The sequence below is a fragment of the Mauremys mutica genome, chromosome 2 (genome assembly GCF_020497125.1).
Source record: "Mauremys mutica isolate MM-2020 ecotype Southern chromosome 2, ASM2049712v1, whole genome shotgun sequence".
Taxonomy (NCBI): Eukaryota; Metazoa; Chordata; order Testudines; family Geoemydidae; genus Mauremys; species Mauremys mutica.
In genome coordinates, this window is record NC_059073.1 from 70,673,527 (window position 1) to 70,694,292 (window position 20,766).

Sequence of the window (20,766 nt, forward strand, 5' to 3'; positions counted from 1 at the left end):
CTATCATTGCAGAAACCAGAGTTTTTATAACAGCAACAGTGCCTGGTACAGCTAAGCTATTTTGACATTTTTTTGTCATTAAATAAGCAAATATCAATCATTCATTTCTAAAGTAAAATGCACTACTGGTTAAAGTTGAAAGCTCTCATCAGAATCTTCCTGTTGATCGTAAGTATTGTGTAGCAGAGTTTCATAGCAGCAAGGAGTCATGAGCTGGGTCTGTTTCCCAGTTGACGTAATAGATTTTTTGAGGCTCTCAGGTGATGCTGCTTTATAAGTGAACTGCAGACAGACTGCATACAGAGGATCAAATGATAATCATGATGATAGCCAGACTATGCAAACTATCGCTTGCTGCTCTATTGTAGTATGCAGTTTAGTTATTGCCACAGCCCTACAGTCAACCCTTCATTTGGACTGTAACTTTGTAGCTTCTTCAAGTCTTTATTATTTTTTATAAAGTGGTTTCATATTCCAAGCGCTCCTGAATAAGGGCATCGTCTTTGTACTGTAGCCGTGGAGGAGCGGGGGAACATTCAAAAGCTAAGATAGCCTTCCTCAGGCTTCTGTCCAACACGTGTCTCTCCCAGGCCGGGTATCTGTTCCTGAACAGATCAATTTTAATGACTGACTCTTCAATCCTTGGCGGCCGGGATGAAGGTGTTGAAGGTGCAGTGGGCCTTACCTGGAAGACAGGCACGCACCCATCCCTCTCTGCCAATTTCTGATCCCGATCACTTGTGACACTCCGATTGTTAGAGATAGACCTTAGAGTGTTTGTTGCCACTTCTGGGGGCATAGTGAAGGCAGCGACAGGGTCCTCACAAGCACAGCTTGGCGACTGCCCGAATCTTGGTCCATTGGGATGAAAGAAGGCATAGTACATCAGCATAAAAACAATGCCTGTTAAAAAGCTGCTGAACACTACACACAGTGCTGGTATGGCGAAAGCATCAGAGATCAGCGGGGCCTTGTACAGATACCAGAGAGCACTCAAGGCAGTGTTTTCCAAAAGGATCACAAAATAGTAAATGAAGAGCCTACAACGTGTCCTTCCTTCCTTGACATTGAACCAGCTAAAGATATAGATAATCCCAACAACCATATCAAACACTATCTCTTCCCATTTAGTGATGCAGAACTCTGTTTCACAATGGACGATCCAGAAGGTCATGATACACCAGTGGAGGACTATGAAGATCCCAAAGTACAGCTGGAAAACTGAGGCAAAGAGAGCAAAAGTAATGACCCTGGCTGCAATTGTGAAGAAATGCCAGCAAAACTGGATTATAACAGCCATATAACTGATGGGTTTCTTGTCATCGCGGGAGTCACGGAGGGCTTTCTGGTAGGAAGCCAAAGCCCAAGCCAGGGACACAAGAGATGCTGCAGCTGTAAGACCTAGAAAAAATAGGAGATGCAGTAAAGGGTTAATTAGTGCATTAGAACTTGGTTGGAGCCAGTGAAAATACAGCAGAACCTCCATAATCCACATTGTGCTAAACTGCACCCTTCATAATTAACACTAGGAATTCATACTGTCTCCCAATTGCTCAACAATCAGTTAGGACAGATCTCATATTACTGAAATTTCAGTGGACTTTTGAGTTTTTACAAAGTGGACTGCATTATAGTTGTTTGTGTACTAGCACGTTATAATGAGTGCAATTAAACTAGAGTTGCCACCCTGAACAAAAAATATCCTGTGACATATTATTTTTGCCTTTCCATAATGTCTAGTAACTTGCTAATTTACAAAATTCAGTGATTTGCAATAGATCTCTCTGTCAACAGTGTGAGTTAACAATGTACAGTTACTATTATTATTTTAAAGAACACAAGATTTCATTGTTTCTAAGAAAACTACATAACAGCTCAGTATAAAATTAATACTTCCTTCTAATTTAATTACTTATGGTGCTATATGATAAATAAATAATCCAATTGATTAGAATTTGAGACTATGCTTAGAGCTTCCTAAAATATCTGTCATGGGGTGTTCACCCCACACTAGCCTAGAAAAGTTTAGTGAGTCTGAGAAGAGGCAAATTAACTGGATATGACATCACTGAGGGGAATTAGATGTCCTAAGTAACCTCTGAATGATGATGGAGCCTAGCTGAGAAGGAACAGGCAGGAATAGTATAAAGCCAGGAAGCTGGCAGCAGAAAAGGGCTGCACTGAAGGAGTCTGCACTAGCCATCCTTTGGATAATAGAGAGGGAAGGAAGGAAACATAGGGGGAGAGAGTGCAGGAAATGGCTCAGGGAAATGGCAGCAAGGGTTAAGATGGTGCAGACTTTGACTGCTGATTAGATGGTCCCCGAGCTGGAACCCGAAATAGAGGGCAGGCCCAAATTCCCCTACCAGCTACTTGGAAAGTGGTATGGTCAGGGCAGTGGATTTGGAGTCTGCCTGAGATGGTTTGTCCTGTGTGAATTTGATACCCCCGGAAGGGGAAAACACATAGTGAGATAGCTGTATGGCCAAGCCATGAAGAGGGAGCAGCCAAACCATGGAGAGACAGGCTGTGGGGCTTGTAAACAAGTGATGGAAAGGAGTTTCAGACCTGGAAGGAACTAATCCCAGACCAGCCAGGTGAAGGCACCCCAGTGGTGAGTAGAGAATCCCGTGACAATATCACTGCCATAACATAAAATAAGAACATCCATACTGGGTCAGACCAAAGGTGCCCATTGTCAAATTATGCACTATGGTTGGTTCAGTTAGTTTGTACTACTTTTTTGTCTAACAATCTAATTTACTATATATGGTCAAACATTTTCCTACTGAAACAGTTTTCTATTAGAAAATGCTGACTTGTTGCATTCAAAACGTTTCTCAGGAAAGCATCAGTTTCACAGAAATTTCCAGTGCAAAATTATTGAAATGTTTTGAGTAGACTTTAATAGTATAATAATATAAAAATTAAATTGATCAGATCAAAACAAAGTGCTTCAAACTAGTCAATATGAAACAGCCTTATCGAAGTGGAATGAAATGAAGTGCTTCAGCCTTATCAAAGTTTTGATATGAGTGGTTTGATATTTCCAACTTTTGTTTCTTGGGAAATTTTGAAATTTCACCTTTGCATGCCAATTTGGGATGAAAAGAAATTTTCAGATTTCAGAATTTAACCCAATCATAATTCCTTTTGGTAGAGCTGGTTAAATTTTTTTCATCACAACTTTCTTCAGAGAAAAATGGCATTTAATCACAAATTTTCATGAAAAAGTTTGGTTTTGGCCAAAATTTTCAGGCACTTTGAAGAACAGTTTTGACAATACTGGATTTTTTTCTTCTAAATTATTAATGACATGAAAAAAAATTCCAATTAACTCTAATTTTAGCCTGAATAGCATATAACTCCAGGGATAGCTCGTTGATTTCATTTGTAATTACTCATGGAATGTATTCCTCCTCTTCAGGAAGAGGGGCAAAATTTAGCCCTTTATTTTACTTCATCTAAAATAATTTCTAGTTGTGTCTTGGAAGTGGTGGTGTAATGCAAAGCCCAGTTATTGCAACTGATGCGATTCACAAAGAACAAGCACAAGTGGGTTCTTATCACCTTTAGATTTTGCCCTTTGATTTAAGAGGATTCATTTTCAGAAGAGAACATTACTTTGGTTCTTGCAAGCAACCATCTCTGTCACTGGCAGGGTGTTAATTATGTTGTGAGCTACTGTGAATGCACAACATAAGCAGAAGCCATCTCTCACGTCTGTTATTAGAAAGACATATGTGGTAACAGGGGTTCTCAAACTTCATTGCATCACAATCTCCTTCAGACAACAAAATTTCTGCACAACCCATGAAGGGGGACAGAAGCCTGAGCCCACTCAAGCCCCGCTGCCCTGGGTATAGAGGGGAGGGGAAAGCCAAAGCCCAAGGGCTTCAGCCCCAGGTGAGAGGCCTGTAACCTGAGCCCCACCACCCAGAGCTGAAGCTCGCGGGCTTCAGCTTTGGTTCTGGGTTGTGGGACGTGGGCTTCGGCTGTGGGCCCAGGCGGTGGGGCTCAGGCTTCAGCCCCAGATCCCAGCAGGTCTAACGCTACCCCTGGTGACCCCATTAAAACGGGGTAGGGACCCACCTTGGGATCGCAATCCACAGTTTGAGAACCGCTGTGGTAACCTATCAGATTACCTTTAGGGAAAAGTTCAAGATGAGACAAGAGCATTCTAAGATGACTGCTCTGCCAGTTGAGTTACGTGAACAGCTCTACAACACCTAGTTCTGAAAACATTTAATACCAAGAGGTATAATGTATTGCCACTTCTCTGGTGCCCTCATCAGTTTCTGAGGAATTAAAGCTTTTATTTTAAAAAAGTTTCTAGTTATTATGATAGCTGAGGTTATTATCTGAGGTTATGACGATATCTCACTCAGTTGGTGGATAGACTGGAACTTCATGCCTCTCTTAGTGCTCTCATTGATCTAAAAGGGGTGCTAACTTAGTTGCCTAACGATCATATAAAAATTGTCATGGCGTTATCTCTCTCAATGTCAATTTTTTTTAAGAAGCACAGAACTGCCCTGGGATTGGTAGCACAGTTTTTGAGTAGAGTATTGCCACTTCTTCCCCTGTTCTGATACGAGGATACCAAAATAGTAATATTATTGGTGGAATCCTCCTTCATGAAGAGAGCAAATAATAAGACTCAGTGAGGAGGGCTGGGAAAACAGTACAAATTGATGATGTTTCCCTTTCTGATATGTACATTTGCTTGTCATGCTGAACTCTCTCTCAGTAATCATTATTTCTATAGGCAACATTAGCAATTGAAAGCATAAGCTCTCATGTTCTTAATCTTAACACATGATTTTAATGCATCTGCCAAAATATAATTAAAGAGTGTCACCTTTATAAAATGAAAAGTTTGGAGAGGAGGAGTAATAAGAGAGTAATTATTATCACTGAGAATTTCCTCCAATCTTAATAAATAGTATTGAAAAAGAGTTCCTTAATTTTATAATTGGCATAGGACAGGATAATATATGAGAGTTTTTTGTATGCTTTCTCTGCAAATCCTTTTTTGAGGACCACACAATCCCCAAATATCATGCATACATACCTTCAGTTTTACTTTAGCATATGCAAGATCATTCATTAATTCTCACACAGAATTTTTTCAAATAAAATACTAAATTCAAGGTCACATTCTCTGCTATTAAGCCATAGATCCTAAAGCTAGGTAGTTCTTTATTATATAAAACCTCAGTAATAGAGACATATCCATAGCTATTATGAAACAAATGTAGAGATACTGAGTAGATGAGGAGGAAATGGAGTAAGAGCACGTGCAATACAAAAGAACTGAAGATTCAAGTATTTACTATGTCTCATTCTTGTGCTATTAGAGTTGCTGGCTATGGACACAGATGTAAGATGAGGCTGTAAACATTTTATGATGGGGACTGTCTTTATTTTTCTGTATTATATATGGCCAAGATCACTAAGCAATTACTAAAATAATTAACCATGAGAAGAATTATGTAAGAAAGAGGATATTGTATTTGATACAAATGGCTGCTAATGAAGAAAGAATTCTGTGCACTATCTGTAGCATCCTGGTCACTGAAGTGGCTAAAACAGTGTGAAGACTGCAAGCTTAAGTGAAGTTAATTAACTAGTTGCTGTGGGGGGATTACTGACACCTGGGTGGTAATTGCTGGGCTAATGAGATAATTGGCTTAGTAATGGGAGTATATTTAATTGAGAGGAACAGGAAGCAAAAGGGGAAGTTCAGAGGGTAAGCTGAATAGAGGAGAGAAGCTGTGTGAAAGGCTGGGGGTGGGACTGTACATTTGTACCTGTGGTACATCCTGCCCTGTGTGGAAACAGGCATTAAAGGTACATATGGTGGAAAAGTAACAGACTGTATTTGTGATTAGGAATCCATGACAATGGGGTAGGCAGTGCTGCTCACTGGGGAGCTGAAGAGATACACTGTGACAAATTCCAATGATTTTAGACATGAATAGGTAATTCATTAATTGGTACATGTTGATGCATTTGCTAAGTACTGGGGGCATGACTAGAGGTCACTGCATCAAGATTTCAAAAGAAGAAATGACACATTTCTAACCCACAGATTGAAAACTAGATACCAAAACAATAGTGGAGTGGGGAAGACTGGATGTTCTAAAGTGCTAATGAAAAATGCACCAATCAGCAGCAGCTGATTTGACCCTTGAGGTCCCTCCAACCCTCTGGTTCTATGAGTCTATGATCTTCATTAACTCCAGCAGCCCAGGGGGTATTTATTTTGTATTGCAGAATAAACAAGTGCTCTTGCTAGCTACAGAACAGTTCAAGTTTGTGGAAACTATAGTGCATAAACAATTAGGGCTAGATTTTCTTTCTGTTGTCTGCAAGGTTGGTTGAATTTATTTTTTATCCAATAGTGGCAATCCAGTGGGAGCAGCCCTCTAGTTCTATCTGCCATTCCCGCTCTGGTGACGGTGTGAGAGGATAGACCCAGGCACATGCATGGAACTCATACCTTTCCCTTTTCAAAATTTTCCAGTAGATCTGCTTCCTAAAGGAGCTACAGATGCCATCAACAGTTAGAGATGAAATGCGGAATCCTGAGCTCACATCTTGATATGTAAGTAAGGCTCTAATAATACTGCCCAGTGACTTTGATAGGAGTGGGACTGGGCCATAGAGAACTCTTATTTTGCAATGTCCAGAATTGTGCTAGGCTCCTCACAGTACGTATACCCTGGGCAAGACCCCAGCCTTGAAAAGCTTGCAATCTAATGTTATGCACAATGCAGCGAAGGGACAACAGTGGAATGGAGGAGGGAGATACGGTGGTCACTACAATAAGGTGACATACATACTCAGCAAAGGCATGCATGTAGAATTGTTGAATTATTAAGAAAAATGTCTTTTAAAAAAAAAAATTTCCTAAAAGATTTGTCTGACTCACTTTGTGAGGGTGGTAGAAGTGAGTCTTGGTGAACTAGGTCAGAGAAGGCATTCCATGCGTAGGAGGTATGTGGGGGTTTGGGTGGGGTTGTGAGAAATGACTAAGTCTGATAACATATCCCACCTACTTATAAATAATAGTTGCATAGGACTTCCAAGACGAATACTAGATGTGGAGGAGAATCTGTGCTGAACACAGACTAGCTGCCAGTGTGAACAAGGACAAAATGCAGCACAGTTTGAATCTTCAGACTTCACAACACCTGGGAATTATACCAAAAATTCCCACTGGTGGGAGCCCTAGTGTAGATAATGCTTTTGCTGGCTTTACCACTATAAAACATATAGAATTTAACAGTCATTGTTATTCTCTACTATAATAATATCTAGGTCTTACACAGCTTTTCATCAGTAGATCTCAAAACACTTATGAAGGAGGTAAGTATCAATCCCCATTTTACAGATGGGAAACTGAGGCACAGATAAGTGAAGTTTCCTGCCCAAGGTCATCTAGCAGGCCAATAGCAGAGTCAGGAGCAGAGCTATGTCTCCTGATTCCCAATCCAGTTCTCTCGCCACTAGACTGCCACACATTTCCATAGATCCTAGATTTCATAGTTAGGTTTACAAATTCTATAGAAAAGTTAGTATTCCCTATTACATTTTTATACAACTTTTACCTGTCTTTGTGTTTTCATTATTATGTTTACACATATTTTATTAAGACTTCACCTTGTCTAACTAGTTTTATTGCTATTTCAAAGGCTAAGGAAGAATATTAACCTCTGAATCTTCACCAAAGTTATAATTGAATACTACTACTCTCTTTTCACTTATGCATGCTGGTAACGCCCCAAAGGTTTCTAAGGTGTTTGCATAATATAATTCTACACTTATTCTTTCATGTAGCATACCGGTATTTTAAAAAATAGATACTATTTTTGTAAATCAACTGGTAACATATTATGGCAGAAAAAGAAGCAGGAAGTACATTGGTATTTACAATCTTTTTCATCCTCATTTTATTTTAAAATAACTTAGTATTGCATTTCACTTCTGCCTGGGTTCTATAAAGCTCCACTGGGTGTTGATCTCCACAGTGCTCATATGCTGCAGAGTGAAGCTTTGAAGAAGGTAATATTTTTTAAATATTGTTTTTATTCTGGATCTTCACAACAAAGTCAAACCAAGTAATTTTGTTTTTTAGGAAGAAAGTACTTTTGATCCTTGTCTTTTATAAGATAATCAGGTGCTAACTAGATCTAGATGTTTTTTATTTATTAGTTCATTGTAGTTCTGATCTCTATCCCATCTCTGACTTCCAGTGGCCCCTGGACCTCCCTGTCTCAACTTCTGTGACTGTGGTGCAGTTCTTCCTATTAGTCATACTTTACAAGTCCCTTGTGAGACAATTATTTTGCTTCAGGAGGGATTCTGAGGCCTGTAAATAGGTCCAGGGGCAGGTTCCAAGTGAGATTCAAGGTGCAGAGTCACAGTTAAGCTTATGGACATTGAAGGTACATCTGCACTGCAGTTGGATTGGAGATGTGATTGCCAATCATGAAGACATACCCAAGCTAGCTTTGATCTAGCTAGCATGACTACCAATAACAATAAAACTATGTCAGGACAGCCTGAATGTGGGGTGTACTAACAGGAACAGCTGACCTGTAGTGAAGCCAATGCTGCTGCAACTTCCCTGCTAGTGGTATTTGTGGTAGCTAGAATAAAGCTAGTTTGGGTATACCTATATGTGCTGCAATTACACTTCTGATTGCAGTGTAGACATACCCCCCCCCTCTCTCTTTCATACTAAGGGTATGTCCTGTCTCCATTCCTCTTATCTCTCTCCTCCTCTCTATTGTCTGTCTTCTCTCACCCTCCTCTTCACTTTCTTTCCAACCTCAGTCTTTAAATCATTCAATCTCTCACCCTTCCCCTCTTCCATGGTCACCTCTGCTTTGTCCACACCATATCCAGTTACTCTCTCCTCCCCGATCTCCTTTGTGGTTCCCCTCCTAGGTCACTGTCCCTATTTCATGCTTTCTTCTCATATAGTCAGTGCTCCTTCTACCTGACCCCTTTATCCCTTACTTTTCTTCCTACTCAGATCTCTCAGCTCTTGTAATTCTGTTCTTTGTTCCATGTTGTAGAAGTGCCATCTCAGATCAATACTCCACTCTGTATGATGTGCAGTGTGGGGAGCTGAGCGCCAATCACAGAAGTGCTCCTTCAGTTCTGTGATTATCATGGAGTCTAAAGATGGGGAAAGTCCCACTTGGCCATCAAGTAAATCTCCCTTTCTAGTATTTTGTCCTGTCTCGTTGTGTGTCAGCTGGCGGACCTTCTGTCCCTTCCTTTAGGAAATTGTTTGATGGGTTAATAAATCTGTCTGAAAAACATTCTTGGTAGCCTAAATTTCCCTTTTAAAACTTCCATCACATCAGTCCTAGTCAAACTGACTTAAAACACTAAATTTTCCTTCTTTCTTCTAGGTGTAAACGTCCACCAAGTATTCATAGACAGTTATAGCGCCCTTTAGTCATTGCTTAGTCAAACTACATTTTTAGCTGTTAGTCTTTTATCACAATTCAGCTAGTCCAACAACCTGACAATTGGTTATTCTTCTCAACTTCTACTGTCTTGGATAATGAGATACTTGAACTGCATAATCTTGTGCTCTGAAGATTAATCTGTGCACCCTGTGTCTACTCTTTCTCTTTCCTGATTTCAAAACGTTGAGAGGTACTGCCTCTAGAACAGTCCCAGAATCAGTATACACAGTGGATGAACATATAAATCCTTACTGGGTTTAGAGGTACCAAGATAGCTGACCTAAGTAAGACCCTCTGAACAACATCACTTTTTCCAGCTGCGTTGAGTAATTGTGGTTGGAATGCATAAAAGTCTTTCTAGCAGGGGTGGCTCCAGGCACCAGCGCAGCAAGCATGTGCCTGGGGCGGCAAGCCATGGGGGGTGGCCTTCTGCTCGCTGTGAGGGCAGCAGGCAGGCAGCTTTCGGCGGCACGCCTGCAGGAGATGCGCCGGTCCTGTGGCTTTGGCAGCAATTTGGTGGCAGGGACGCCAATGGCGCGGCACCGGTGGACCTCCCGCAGGCATGCCACCAAATTCACGTGACCAGCAGACCACCCGCAGGTGTGCCGCCTAAACCTGCCGTGCTTTGGGTGGCAAAAAACATAGAGCCGCCCCTGCTTTCTAGGACAGTGACAGGTCCTCTGAGATACTGTATTAAACTGCTCTGAAAAAGTGTCTGCTTAAATAGATTATAATGCTGTCACTGTGTATCATAAGGAACATATGGAGGGAACTTTCAAAAATCAGCCTTGAAACTTGCCTCTCCAACATTAAAAATGCAGGTGTTGAGGTATTCACTGGTTTGTGCACACATGCTGTAATAACATGCGCACAATGGGCTCTGAATTCATGGTAAAGCTTATATGGTGTTTAGGAACCAAAGACAATTATTATTCTGAACAGGAAGTCAATATAGCATTCGTATAATTCTGCTTAATGAAGGAAAAGTAGAACTGTTATAGTGGTGGTTTTTGTATAGTACCTGATGCTATTTGCTTCTAAGTTTGTGCAGCATCACAGTTCTCAAGTCTGTTTCTGCTGTATTTCTTCAAAGAACTTCAAATACCTTTTTCATGCTATTGATTGTCTGGCTATGGAGACAGGAGACATTAGATATGGGTTTTATCAGGTCGCAACTTTATTATTAGATGTCTGGGACTAAACTGGCAGATAAAATGTGCCGTGTATGTGCAAAACTTGTATCCCTCCAGCAGATTCACTGCTGGGACCCTCCAATTCCAGCCAACTTTTTCAGGAGCGGGGTGGCTTCCACCAGCTCCCCCCTTTTCATCCAGGTCCCTCCAGTAATTCCCTTGCCGAGACCTTACCAATTCCAGCCCATTTTTTGGGGGGGCTGGGGTGGGGGAGGGGTGGCACAGCTCCCCCCCATTTATCCAGGTCCCTCCAGCAATTCCCTTGCTAGGACCAGGTCCCTCCAGCAATTCCCTTGTTGAGACCTTATCGACCCCCCCACCCCTTGTAGGAGGGGTTAAGGTGGACTATAATGATGTGGGGGTTGGCTCCCTGCTGCACCAATCATAGGAGTCCCCAACTGCCCCCGGCTTGCTCAATTACCAAGCACCTCTCCTTAATTCCTTTTCCAAGCCATTTTTCCGTTCTTTTGTGCCTTGAAGCAGCAAACAGGATTGTGAAGCAGCATGGCTCCAGGGGCATGGAAAAGAGTGAGCTTGGGAAAACGGGGGGCTCTTACCCCCTGGCCCCAGAGGCAGGGAAGGGCAGGCAGAGGCAAATTACAAGTAGGACACAAGGGGGGTGATTTAGCAAGTGAAACTGCTGCTCGGCGTCTACTGCAGTCAAAAGACAGCGTGACTTCAGGCTCACGCAGAAAGGGGACAGTGGAAAGAAGGGGAACTAGCATCCCCCTGCCCCAGGTACTTCCACCCGTAGGCAACTAGGGTTTTCAATTAATGCCTGTGATTAACTGAAAGCAAAATCAACGTGTTAACTGCATACCTGTGGATGGGGCACGAGGCATTGGCAGTATGGGGGCTGAAGCAGCCCCAGGCCGCTGGTCCCTGGGCAGCATGGGGCCTGGAGCCCTGCGCCCCAAAAGCAGCTGAAGCCCCAAGCAGGGCTGAAACCCAGAGCCCCCAGCTGTGACCCTATATTTGAAAATATAGAAAATGCCCAAAATATTTAAATAAATGGTATTCTAATATTGTTTAACAGTGTGATTAAAACTGCAATTAATCATGATTCATTTTTTTAATCTTGCAATTTTTTTAAATTGACAGGCCTAACAGAAACATATCACAATGTATTTTAACAAATATCTCCCCACCCTAATAATAATAACTCCAACTAGTCACAAGCTAAGTGTTAATGAAACAACTGAAACCATGTGGAAAATTAGAGTGGCAGTATAAGGTTAATCTTTCCACCATCCCTTTACTAGGAAGTGTATTCTGTTGCCTACAGGACAGCACATAGGTTAAGAGTGAATTTTATGCAGCTAGTATCATGGTTTCTCTCCCAATATTCAGTCACTGGCCTCTCCCTTAGCTCCTGTTTCCAACCTGATCTGATCATTCCCTGGCTTCCAAAATCCTCTTGCACAATCTCAGTTGTGGGTCAAGAAGCTCCGTTTATCTATTAAGTGACTTATGTTCCAATTTTTGCCAACTGAGGGTATGTTCATATTGCACTATGAGTTTAGCACATAAGGAGGGAAATTCTGTGATTTTTAACAGGGTTCTAACCATGTATGCATTTAGATACCACCTACTGATGTGCCTGATTTGTTGGGCTTCCATTTGTAGCCTTTTATTTTATTTAAAGTGAATTTAGTAATGTGGTATTACACCTCCATGGGTTCGGCTCTGGTGGCTACAGTGAAAGTCACCTCTAGTAGTCGCTTCAGACTACAGTCTCTGGGGGGACAAAGACCAATGATAGTGACCACACAAGCAGTCACAAGAACATGGTCTAGTCTTTCACAAGTTTTGTTAAAGTTACCAGCAAAGTTATGAATACCCAAGCATATAGTAATTCTGTACAGACCTATGCACAGGTTATAGATGTTAGTTATACTCACATCCTTCTAGATCAGCGGTTCTCCAACTGTGGGTCAGGACCCCAAAGTGGGTCACCGCCCCCTTTGAGTGGGGTTGTCAGGGCTGGCTTAGACTTGCTGAAGCCCGAGCCCCACTACCCAGGGCCAAGCCAAAGCCCGAGGGCTTCAGCTCTGGGCAGCAGGAGTCGGGTTGCAGGCCCCCTGCCTGGGGCTGAAGCCCTTGAGCTTCAGCTTTGTCGCCTCCATCCCAGAGTGGTGGGGCTCAGGCTCTGGCCCTCCCACCCAGGGCAGTTCCTTTAATTATATCAGTTGGACTTTTTGTTTGGACTAATTCAATCTTTCTGTCTCCCTTTCATACCCTTTCCCATCGACATTTGTTGTTATAGGTTATGATGACATCTTATGAACTTACACTCATCTCACAGCTGAGTGCATAATTAGGCCAGGTGAGGGTGAGTGGACCCTTAGTGGACTAGGGGATTGCAGTGGTGGGAAGGGTAGCAAAGGAAACTGATGGGGGGCGGGGAAGGGAAGCCTAGAACAGCAGCAGTTGAGGAGGAGGAGGACGGGAGAGTGGCTCCTTGCAGGAGCAGCGCGGGCTGACCATCTCCCCATACCAGATGACAGAGCTTGCTCTGGCTGAATCCAAACACCACCTGGGATGCCAGACTTCATCACAACAGCCTGCCTTCCTGCCCTTGTGTATCCTTTTCCTTCCCCATCTCGTCTCTTTCCTATCCTGCTCCTTTTCCCTTCTGTCTGATAAGAGTCTGGCTTAGCTGGCCAAGACTATATTTTGTAACACTCCTCTAAGCCTGTGACCAGAAAAAGGCAATGCCTTGAGCAGCCTGAGGCTGGTATGAATTTATCATATCTAGATATGACTGATAAGCCTGTGTGCCGTGCCTGTGTTCCTGCAGCAGTGAGGTTGCAAACGAATGTCAACTCCAGAGATAGAACCTGCATTTGATGCATTTGCGTTTCTTTTTTCTCCCATTTTGTGTGTATTTGTCTTGTTTTGTCTCCTAGGAAAGGGGATCGGACTTTAACAGTGACAATGACAGCTCCAGCCCATTTCAACTAACTTCTTCCCCCCAAAGGGCAGTTATTACAGTCTTTGTTACCATCTAAAAGACTCTCAAACAAGGATTTTTTTTCCTTCTAAAAAACCCTCTCCAGCTAAAGGGAAAAGAAATGTTGTTAAAATGAAAGCCTTACTTAATACTTTACACTTCAAATACTTTAGCTCTTCTTCTTTCTTTTCTGTATTGTTAATAAAAGGTTGCAAGGATTTTAATGGTGTGTTTGCCATGGTTACTAAGTAGGCTGAGGTCTCTGCATGCCAAACCCCAGGCCTTGTTTAACACTGTTTAATGTTTGGCAGTGACTGGGTTATGGTCACACCTATATTCCATCTACCTTAATACTACAGTACCTGCCAGCTTCAGGTGGGTTTGTACTTGGCATAGCTAAACTATGCCTCTGCTGCTGCTACCCATGCAGCTACACTGCTATTTATACCTGTGCTAGCTTAATGAGCGCTAGCACGAGTATATGTACACAAGTGGGGGACTCACATCCCTAGCTTGTAGTGTAGATGTAGCCTAAGATGACAATGTTTCCCCTTACATCCACATTACATTCCTTTAACTCCTTCCTGGTTGGCAATATTATATGCTCACAGAATGTGTCCGACTTCCATAAACATGCTGCTTGGATATAGTGTGACTTTAATAATAATTTGCAATTCTAGCACCTTTCATTCAAGGATCTAAAAGTGGTCTGCAGTCATTGAGTTAGTCTCACAGTAGCTCTTTGAGGTAGGTGAGTATTAGACCTATTGTACTGATGGGTAAATTGAGGCAAAGAGAGGTTACGTGATTTGCCTGAAGTCACAGAGGAAGTCTATATCCAACTCAGGAGTAGAACCCAGGCTTTCTAAATGAGTCCATTGTTCTAATCACTGGGTACACCTTTCTCCATTTGGGTATTAGAGTTCAGTATGATTTAGCCATCTTGAATAATTGAGATTTAAAAGCTGAATCTTTGGTAAAACTGCCTAATAATTTTAGTGCAAAGCAGATTGCTCTGCATCAGTTTTCTTTCCACCAGCATAATCAAGCACTACAGTCAGTGAGTTCAGACTGGAATACAATTTGTGTCTGCACTGTAGAAGTAAATCCTCTCTGTGCATTTGGATCTTTGCAGGGCTACGTGCTGGTAGATCAGCTTATTAAAAAAACAAATGGCTCTTATATTAGGGAGTTTCTGTAAAGTGAGCTGGACTCAGGTGGCAATAAGTGGTCACACTTGGAAAATAGGTCAGAGTAACTAGTCCAAAATGTTCATGACTTAGCCATCCAGCAGTGTTGTGGTATGATAAAGTCTGTTTTGCCACAAGCACAAAATTACCGAGGTATGGCAATTAGAGTTCAGAGTATTCCTGACTAGTTGTTCCAGGGAACTATATCGCATACAACGGTCTCTTCTTTCTATGGGCCTCCAAATTATTGGATCCTATTGTGGGCCAAACATGTTTACAAAATATATATATTGCACTAGAACAGAAACCACTATGACCACTAAATTGCTACTTTATCAACATTTTTTGTAAGTCAAATACCACAGATTTCCCTTACCCCACAAAAATAAATGTACGGTAGGTGTCATCCTGAACTGAATTTTTATTTCAGAGTAATAAGGACCTCAGAATAGCAGTATATAATGAATGTAAGTGCTTAAACTGCCAAAATATACGCATGAGCATCATACAAATATTTCTCTGCAGTGTATAAACTGCAGCAAGAGGAGAATATTTCAGGCTTGGCAGTTCCCCTGTTGGGTCTGTTAGTAAGCTTGACTGGCAGTTACACTGTGAGATTTTTTTTTTTAACCCCTAGGGAATCAAGGCAGGCAGTCAGTTTTGAGTGACAACCGAAAATAATTTACTTTCAGACTGTCACCCTACCCTGTGTTTCAGACTTAGAACCACCATCTGGTGTGTGGCTTGAAGTAACCAATTTATGTAATTAATGGCTTAATGAGCCATGCCTGCAAACAGAGCTGGGAAAAAATGTGATTCCCAAACCCTAGGGTGCCAAGCACATGGTACTGTCGTCTTCTATACAAACTGCTGTCTCCATCAGCTGTAGTATACATTTATTTTATTCATTGGAATTATATTTGATGTTTCTCTGGAAGAAACTTATTAAAGCACCATGCATACCTATCTGAGTGGTAAACAATAACTATATTTCATAGAAAACATAGGCCCTGATCCTTGACTACAGCCAGAGAAGAGAAAGGGACATGTGTCATTCTGGTCTCCTGCAATAAATCAGAGCAGTTTGATGGGTGTTTTAGGGTGTGCCACATACCTAATGGTTGATTAGGCAGCTTGGGTTCAAAAAGGGTAGTGATGTGTCAGCCATGCCTACTTTCCCCCAGCCATGCTCCCTGTGCTGGTGGAGTACATGGGTAGCTCCTACTATGGCCACTACACTGGCACAAGGGCTGCTCTGCTCCAGTAGTTAGGCACAAAATAGCCACTGGTTATTGGAGGATTTAAGCTGTAATGTTAAAATGTGTAAAACCTTTTTTAGAGGCACGATCTTGACTAAGGGTAAAATTTTAAAAAGCAGCTAAGTGACTTAAGAGCCTCAGACCCATCTGCAAAAGTAACTTGGGCACTAGGGGTGGGGTCACAAGGGGACTTCTGTGTCTACCTGCCTAAGTCCAACACCTTGGTGCCATGGGCATCCCCAAAACCCCTGTTCAGCCGCCATCTAACCTTGTAGGTATCTCAAGCCCCTAGGCACGTAAGTTTCCACCATTAAAGTCCCTGAGATGCCTACATTTCAGTGGCTGGTCATGTGCTGATCTTTGCAGTGCTTTCAGTCCCCCTTGTGAATCTAGCCCTTAGGAATCTAAGTTCAACTGACTTCCTATGAGACTCAGGAGACATCTGATACTATGATCAGAAGTGTGCCTGCAGCATGTGTAGACATACCTGAGCTAGCTTTGATCTATCTAGCTTGAAACCATGGCAATATGGGCAGCAGCATGGACTGTACAATCCTGCCCAAGACCTGGAAGTGTTCTCAAGTGGTTAACCTTTTAGCTTCACAGCTATTGTTGTTTGAGCTAGGTAGATCAAAGTTAGCCCAAGTATGTTACATGTGCTGCAGTCACTCCTCTGATTGCAGTAGGCATACCCTTAGGCTCCTAAGTGCCTAATTCATTTTTGTAAATGGGACTTGGGTGCTTTTGAAATTTTTACCATAAATCTCATGACTATCTGCAAATATAGCTACTGATCTGAGACTTTGTTTCTGTGCCTAACTTCTATCCGGTGTGTCCTGTTGTAACAGACGAATTTCTATCCATACATTGCACCATATTAAATGATAACTCCTCAATCATTAATTGTTTAAAGACAAATCCTGCTGTGATTTGTACAGTCAGGGCAACAGATTCTCTGTCTGCTGCATCCTCTGTTACAGGAATCCTCCCAGTCAGGGCAATATTCTTCAAGTTGAGAAGGTGAATGGACTTTGGAATGTATCTTACTGATGCACTGAACAGAGGCAGTATATACCCTAACTTATGTTAAGTAGCACCTTTCTCTACCAGTGCCCCCCTTGACTTCAGTGGGACTACTCGGGGAATAAGGTCCTATTCAGTGAAATGTTAACTTTGTGCAGAGCCAGAACGCTTAGCTGGATTGCTGTGCAGCTGTGGAAGTCTGTGATATTAAACACATACATTTAAAACTATATATACATAAAAGCCATGAGGTTGCTTTTAAAATCCAGACCTTTTTCTCTCTATAGGCTTTTTTTTAGCATGCTAAAAATGCAGAAAAAGTCTTAACAGAGGAGATTTTCAAGAAAGTGTTCCCTGTTTTATTTAAGAAAATGTATGTCTGAAAGAGAATTTTTCTTTTATTCAATATAGTTATTACAAAGTCCATTTTCAATAATTGCTGCTTGGATTGGTGGTGATTCCTAAGGGCTCCATCCAAGTGCCATCACTCTTCAGGAGAATTTGAGCCTAACTGGCCCTTGATGGTACTCTAGGCTACCCGTGGGAGCAATCAGGTGCTCCAAGGGGTGCCATTTAGCTAATTAGTAATGGAGCTAGAAAGAGGCTGCTAGAGCAGTATAAAGAAAAAGTTGTATAGCAGGAAGGGGGAGAGAAAGGGAGCTCCTTCTAGAGAAGCTTTGTGGGTTTGCAGGCTGGAGGACCCACTGGACACTAAGAGCTCTAAGCGAACTATCAGGATCCCTGGGAAAGGAAGATAATGGAAAGCTCCTGTCAATAAGCTCTGGGAAGAGAGATGGAGTCTGCCTGTACATGACAGAGCTGAGGCCTACAGTTTGAGGCCCCTTCTGGGAAGGGAGCAGAAAGACCCACAGGCAGTGGAGCAGGCTCCTGAGGGAGGAGCCCCTGACTTAGGGTCTACAATGAGTAGGAAAAACTCATGGGGAGCAGGTTAGGCTCCTCTGTGGGAAGATAGGACTTATAAGTGGCAATAGGGAGACCCCAGAGATAAACTGACAGAGGCTATGGGGAAGGGAAGCAGAAGACTTTAGTAGTCAAAGGAGAAGTTATTAGTTTGCAGATTTATGTTTGGTCTTTCATTGGACCTTTCTGTCCCCATAAGGGACCTGAACTTTTATGTGACGTGGTCAAAGGGCCAGCCATGGATGACCCAGCGAGAGGCAGATGGCCTGCAGGAGGTGCCGGAGCTGATGATGATGGTGATGTTACACCCTGATGCCAGTGGGTGCTCTAAGGGTGGGTGTGCTCCTGTAACACCAACATAAACAGATGTGGGGTATAACAAGATGAAGACACCAACCTGAGAAATTCAAGGACAATTTTCTGTGTACTGTGAATAATGTGGTTAAAGTTTTCCAAGAGGAATAAAAATTAAAATATGCCCTTTAGCAGATCCTGTGCCATAGGCAGCAGGGTTGGTATTGTAATGGCCTTTGGGTTTAGAGAGCTTGGCCTCTTTAAAACCTTGTCCTGAGGCAGAGGGAGTGCTGGTTGTTCCAGGGGCATGGAGAGAGGGAGAGCAACAGGGTATGTGTATCTGTACCTCCAGACAAGAGGGCTAAGGCCCTCACAATGTTAAGCAGCTGAGAACCTGTAACCATAAGCCCATGAAAGCTTATGCCCAAACAAATTTGTTAGTCTGTAAGATGCCACAAGGATTCCTCACTGGTTTTTGCTGCTACAGACTAACACGGGTACCACTCTGAAACCTGCGAGGGACAGAGCAGCCGACTGGGGATGCCTCAGGATAGGAGCCAGGAGGAGCACTGTGCCCAGCAGGAATCACTGGAGAAGGACAAACCAAAGCTGGGCCCTGTACCACTGTTGCCCTGAGCTGCATGGGGCTGTGAGCACTGGGGCTTGTGACTTTGTATTGGGAATAAGGAGGGAGGCTGTCTCTCTGTGTGGGTTTGCCGAGAGCAGCAAAAGAGGGCACCGGAGGTGGTGGTTGTTGAACGTTTACTGGCACCTAAGACTCACTGCCAGATTGGAACTCTGAGTACAGACTCATTGCTTGGTGTCTTCCCTTTCACACTGTACTACCACTGGGCCTGTGGGGCCTTGTGTTTAATGTAACAGTATTTTACCACTCCCCCATCTTGCCTGCTGTTTTTCTTTGTTCATCTCTGTAAATAAATATTTCAATTTCTTATATTCATTTTACTATTCTGGGGTGTGTGTAAGTAACAGGTGCCCCTGGGATGGAAGGGAGCTTCCTTGCTGCATTCCTGCACATGCCTTTTCTTGGCCTGAGCTGCCTGCAAAGCAGACTCCATCTTGGCCATGAGGCTGCTAACATTACAGTAGGTACTAACTTTAGGTGAGAAAACTGTATCAAAAGCAGCAAAGGAGAGTATTCCTGCTGTGCAAGGGAGCTATAAGGCAGAGATTCAGCGAAAAGAAGACAGGATACTGGTGGCTGCTGCTACCAGGGTTTCAATTTGAGAAGGAGGGGGAAAAAAAGTTCCAAGTTTCTCCCAGTTGAGATGTCAAAATGAGACACGACTTGTGGTAGAATGTACAGATGAAGTTCAAAACTTGATCACATATGATCTGCTGGCCTCCACAGGACTGGCTTCTTCTCAGTTGAGTTTAGTCACACCCACAAGCAGGACTGAATTAAGGCATAGACACAACAGGCACATGTGTTGGACTCTGACTCCTAGAGATATGTTGAGAGTCTGTAATCTCAGCTTTCGTTAAAAAATGTGGCTATTGTTCACGGTTGTGAAGGAAAGGTTGAAAACATGATGTGTGTGTTACCTATGCATCAACATTTGAGGTTGCTAATATGCACCAGCAGAGGGAGGAGAAGCAGCCAGCCTCATACCCACCATTAGAGCAGTATAGGCACCTTGGGTCAGGGTAGGAGCTTGGCTATCCCTGGGCTCAGCAGGATTGACTTTTCCTGGGTGGGGCTCAGATAAATCCGAGGCTCTGCTCTTTCCTCCGGCTTCTAGGTTCAGGTCAGATAGGGGAGGGAGAAAAGGAGTACTAGTCTTCCCAACCACCACCTATTCATAGAACCAAAATGAAATGTCATGCACAGTACATGGTACAGATGCTCATAATATGATCGCCCTCTCCTTTCTTCCATGCTGGGATCCTCAGTGAAACAGTTAATGTTGTCATTTAAATAATCATCATGGAGCATCTAGGTTACTACAACAGTGACATGAAGAGGACATTTCACACCTCTCAGTGTTATTGTTTCAGGTTCTCTGCATTCTCAGGCAAACATCACTTCACTGATTTATGCTAGTTTCATGGTTGATTTTAATCACAATCATGTGGGCTAGAGACTTCAATTTAAAATAAAAGTAAACTGAGGTTCTGGAGAATAAGATGCCAGTGTTAAAGACTAACAGGTAGCCTTTCCAATTCATCCCAGTTCAAGTTCTGGCTGTAGCTGCACTGGCATGAATTTATTTTGTTTTGGGGATGTCTTATTTTCTTCTCTGTCTATGCAATTATTATAACAGTGGTAATATGCAGAGAGCTGAGTTTCTATGGATGCAGGCTGTTGAACTATGATCACTTAATTTTAAGTCATGGTACTTTAGCAGCACTGAAAAATATTATTTAGGAAGAGTCACAACAAATGAAGAGAGAAGTTAAAAGTCCGAGTCTGTTCTTTTT

The 20,766-nt window shown here is 42.6% G+C and overlaps 1 protein-coding gene and 1 long non-coding RNA gene across 2 annotated transcripts in view; one reads left to right on the forward strand and one right to left on the reverse strand.

Annotated features, from left to right (window-relative positions):
• Positions 1–454: 454 nt before the first annotated feature.
• The window catches only part of XKR4 (XK related 4), a 309,471-nt gene continuing 289,159 nt past the window's right edge, over positions 455–20,766 (reverse strand). Inside the window, exon 3 of the mRNA XM_045002860.1 lies at positions 455–1,401. Coding sequence (XP_044858795.1) covers positions 455–1,401 — 947 coding nt within the window. The remainder of the gene's footprint in view (positions 1,402–20,766) is intronic.
• LOC123362511 lies at positions 5,744–19,229 on the forward strand. The gene is made up of 3 exons (XR_006576465.1): positions 5,744–5,853; positions 6,408–6,610; positions 18,812–19,229. It is a non-coding gene; the product is annotated as an uncharacterized LOC123362511 (long non-coding RNA).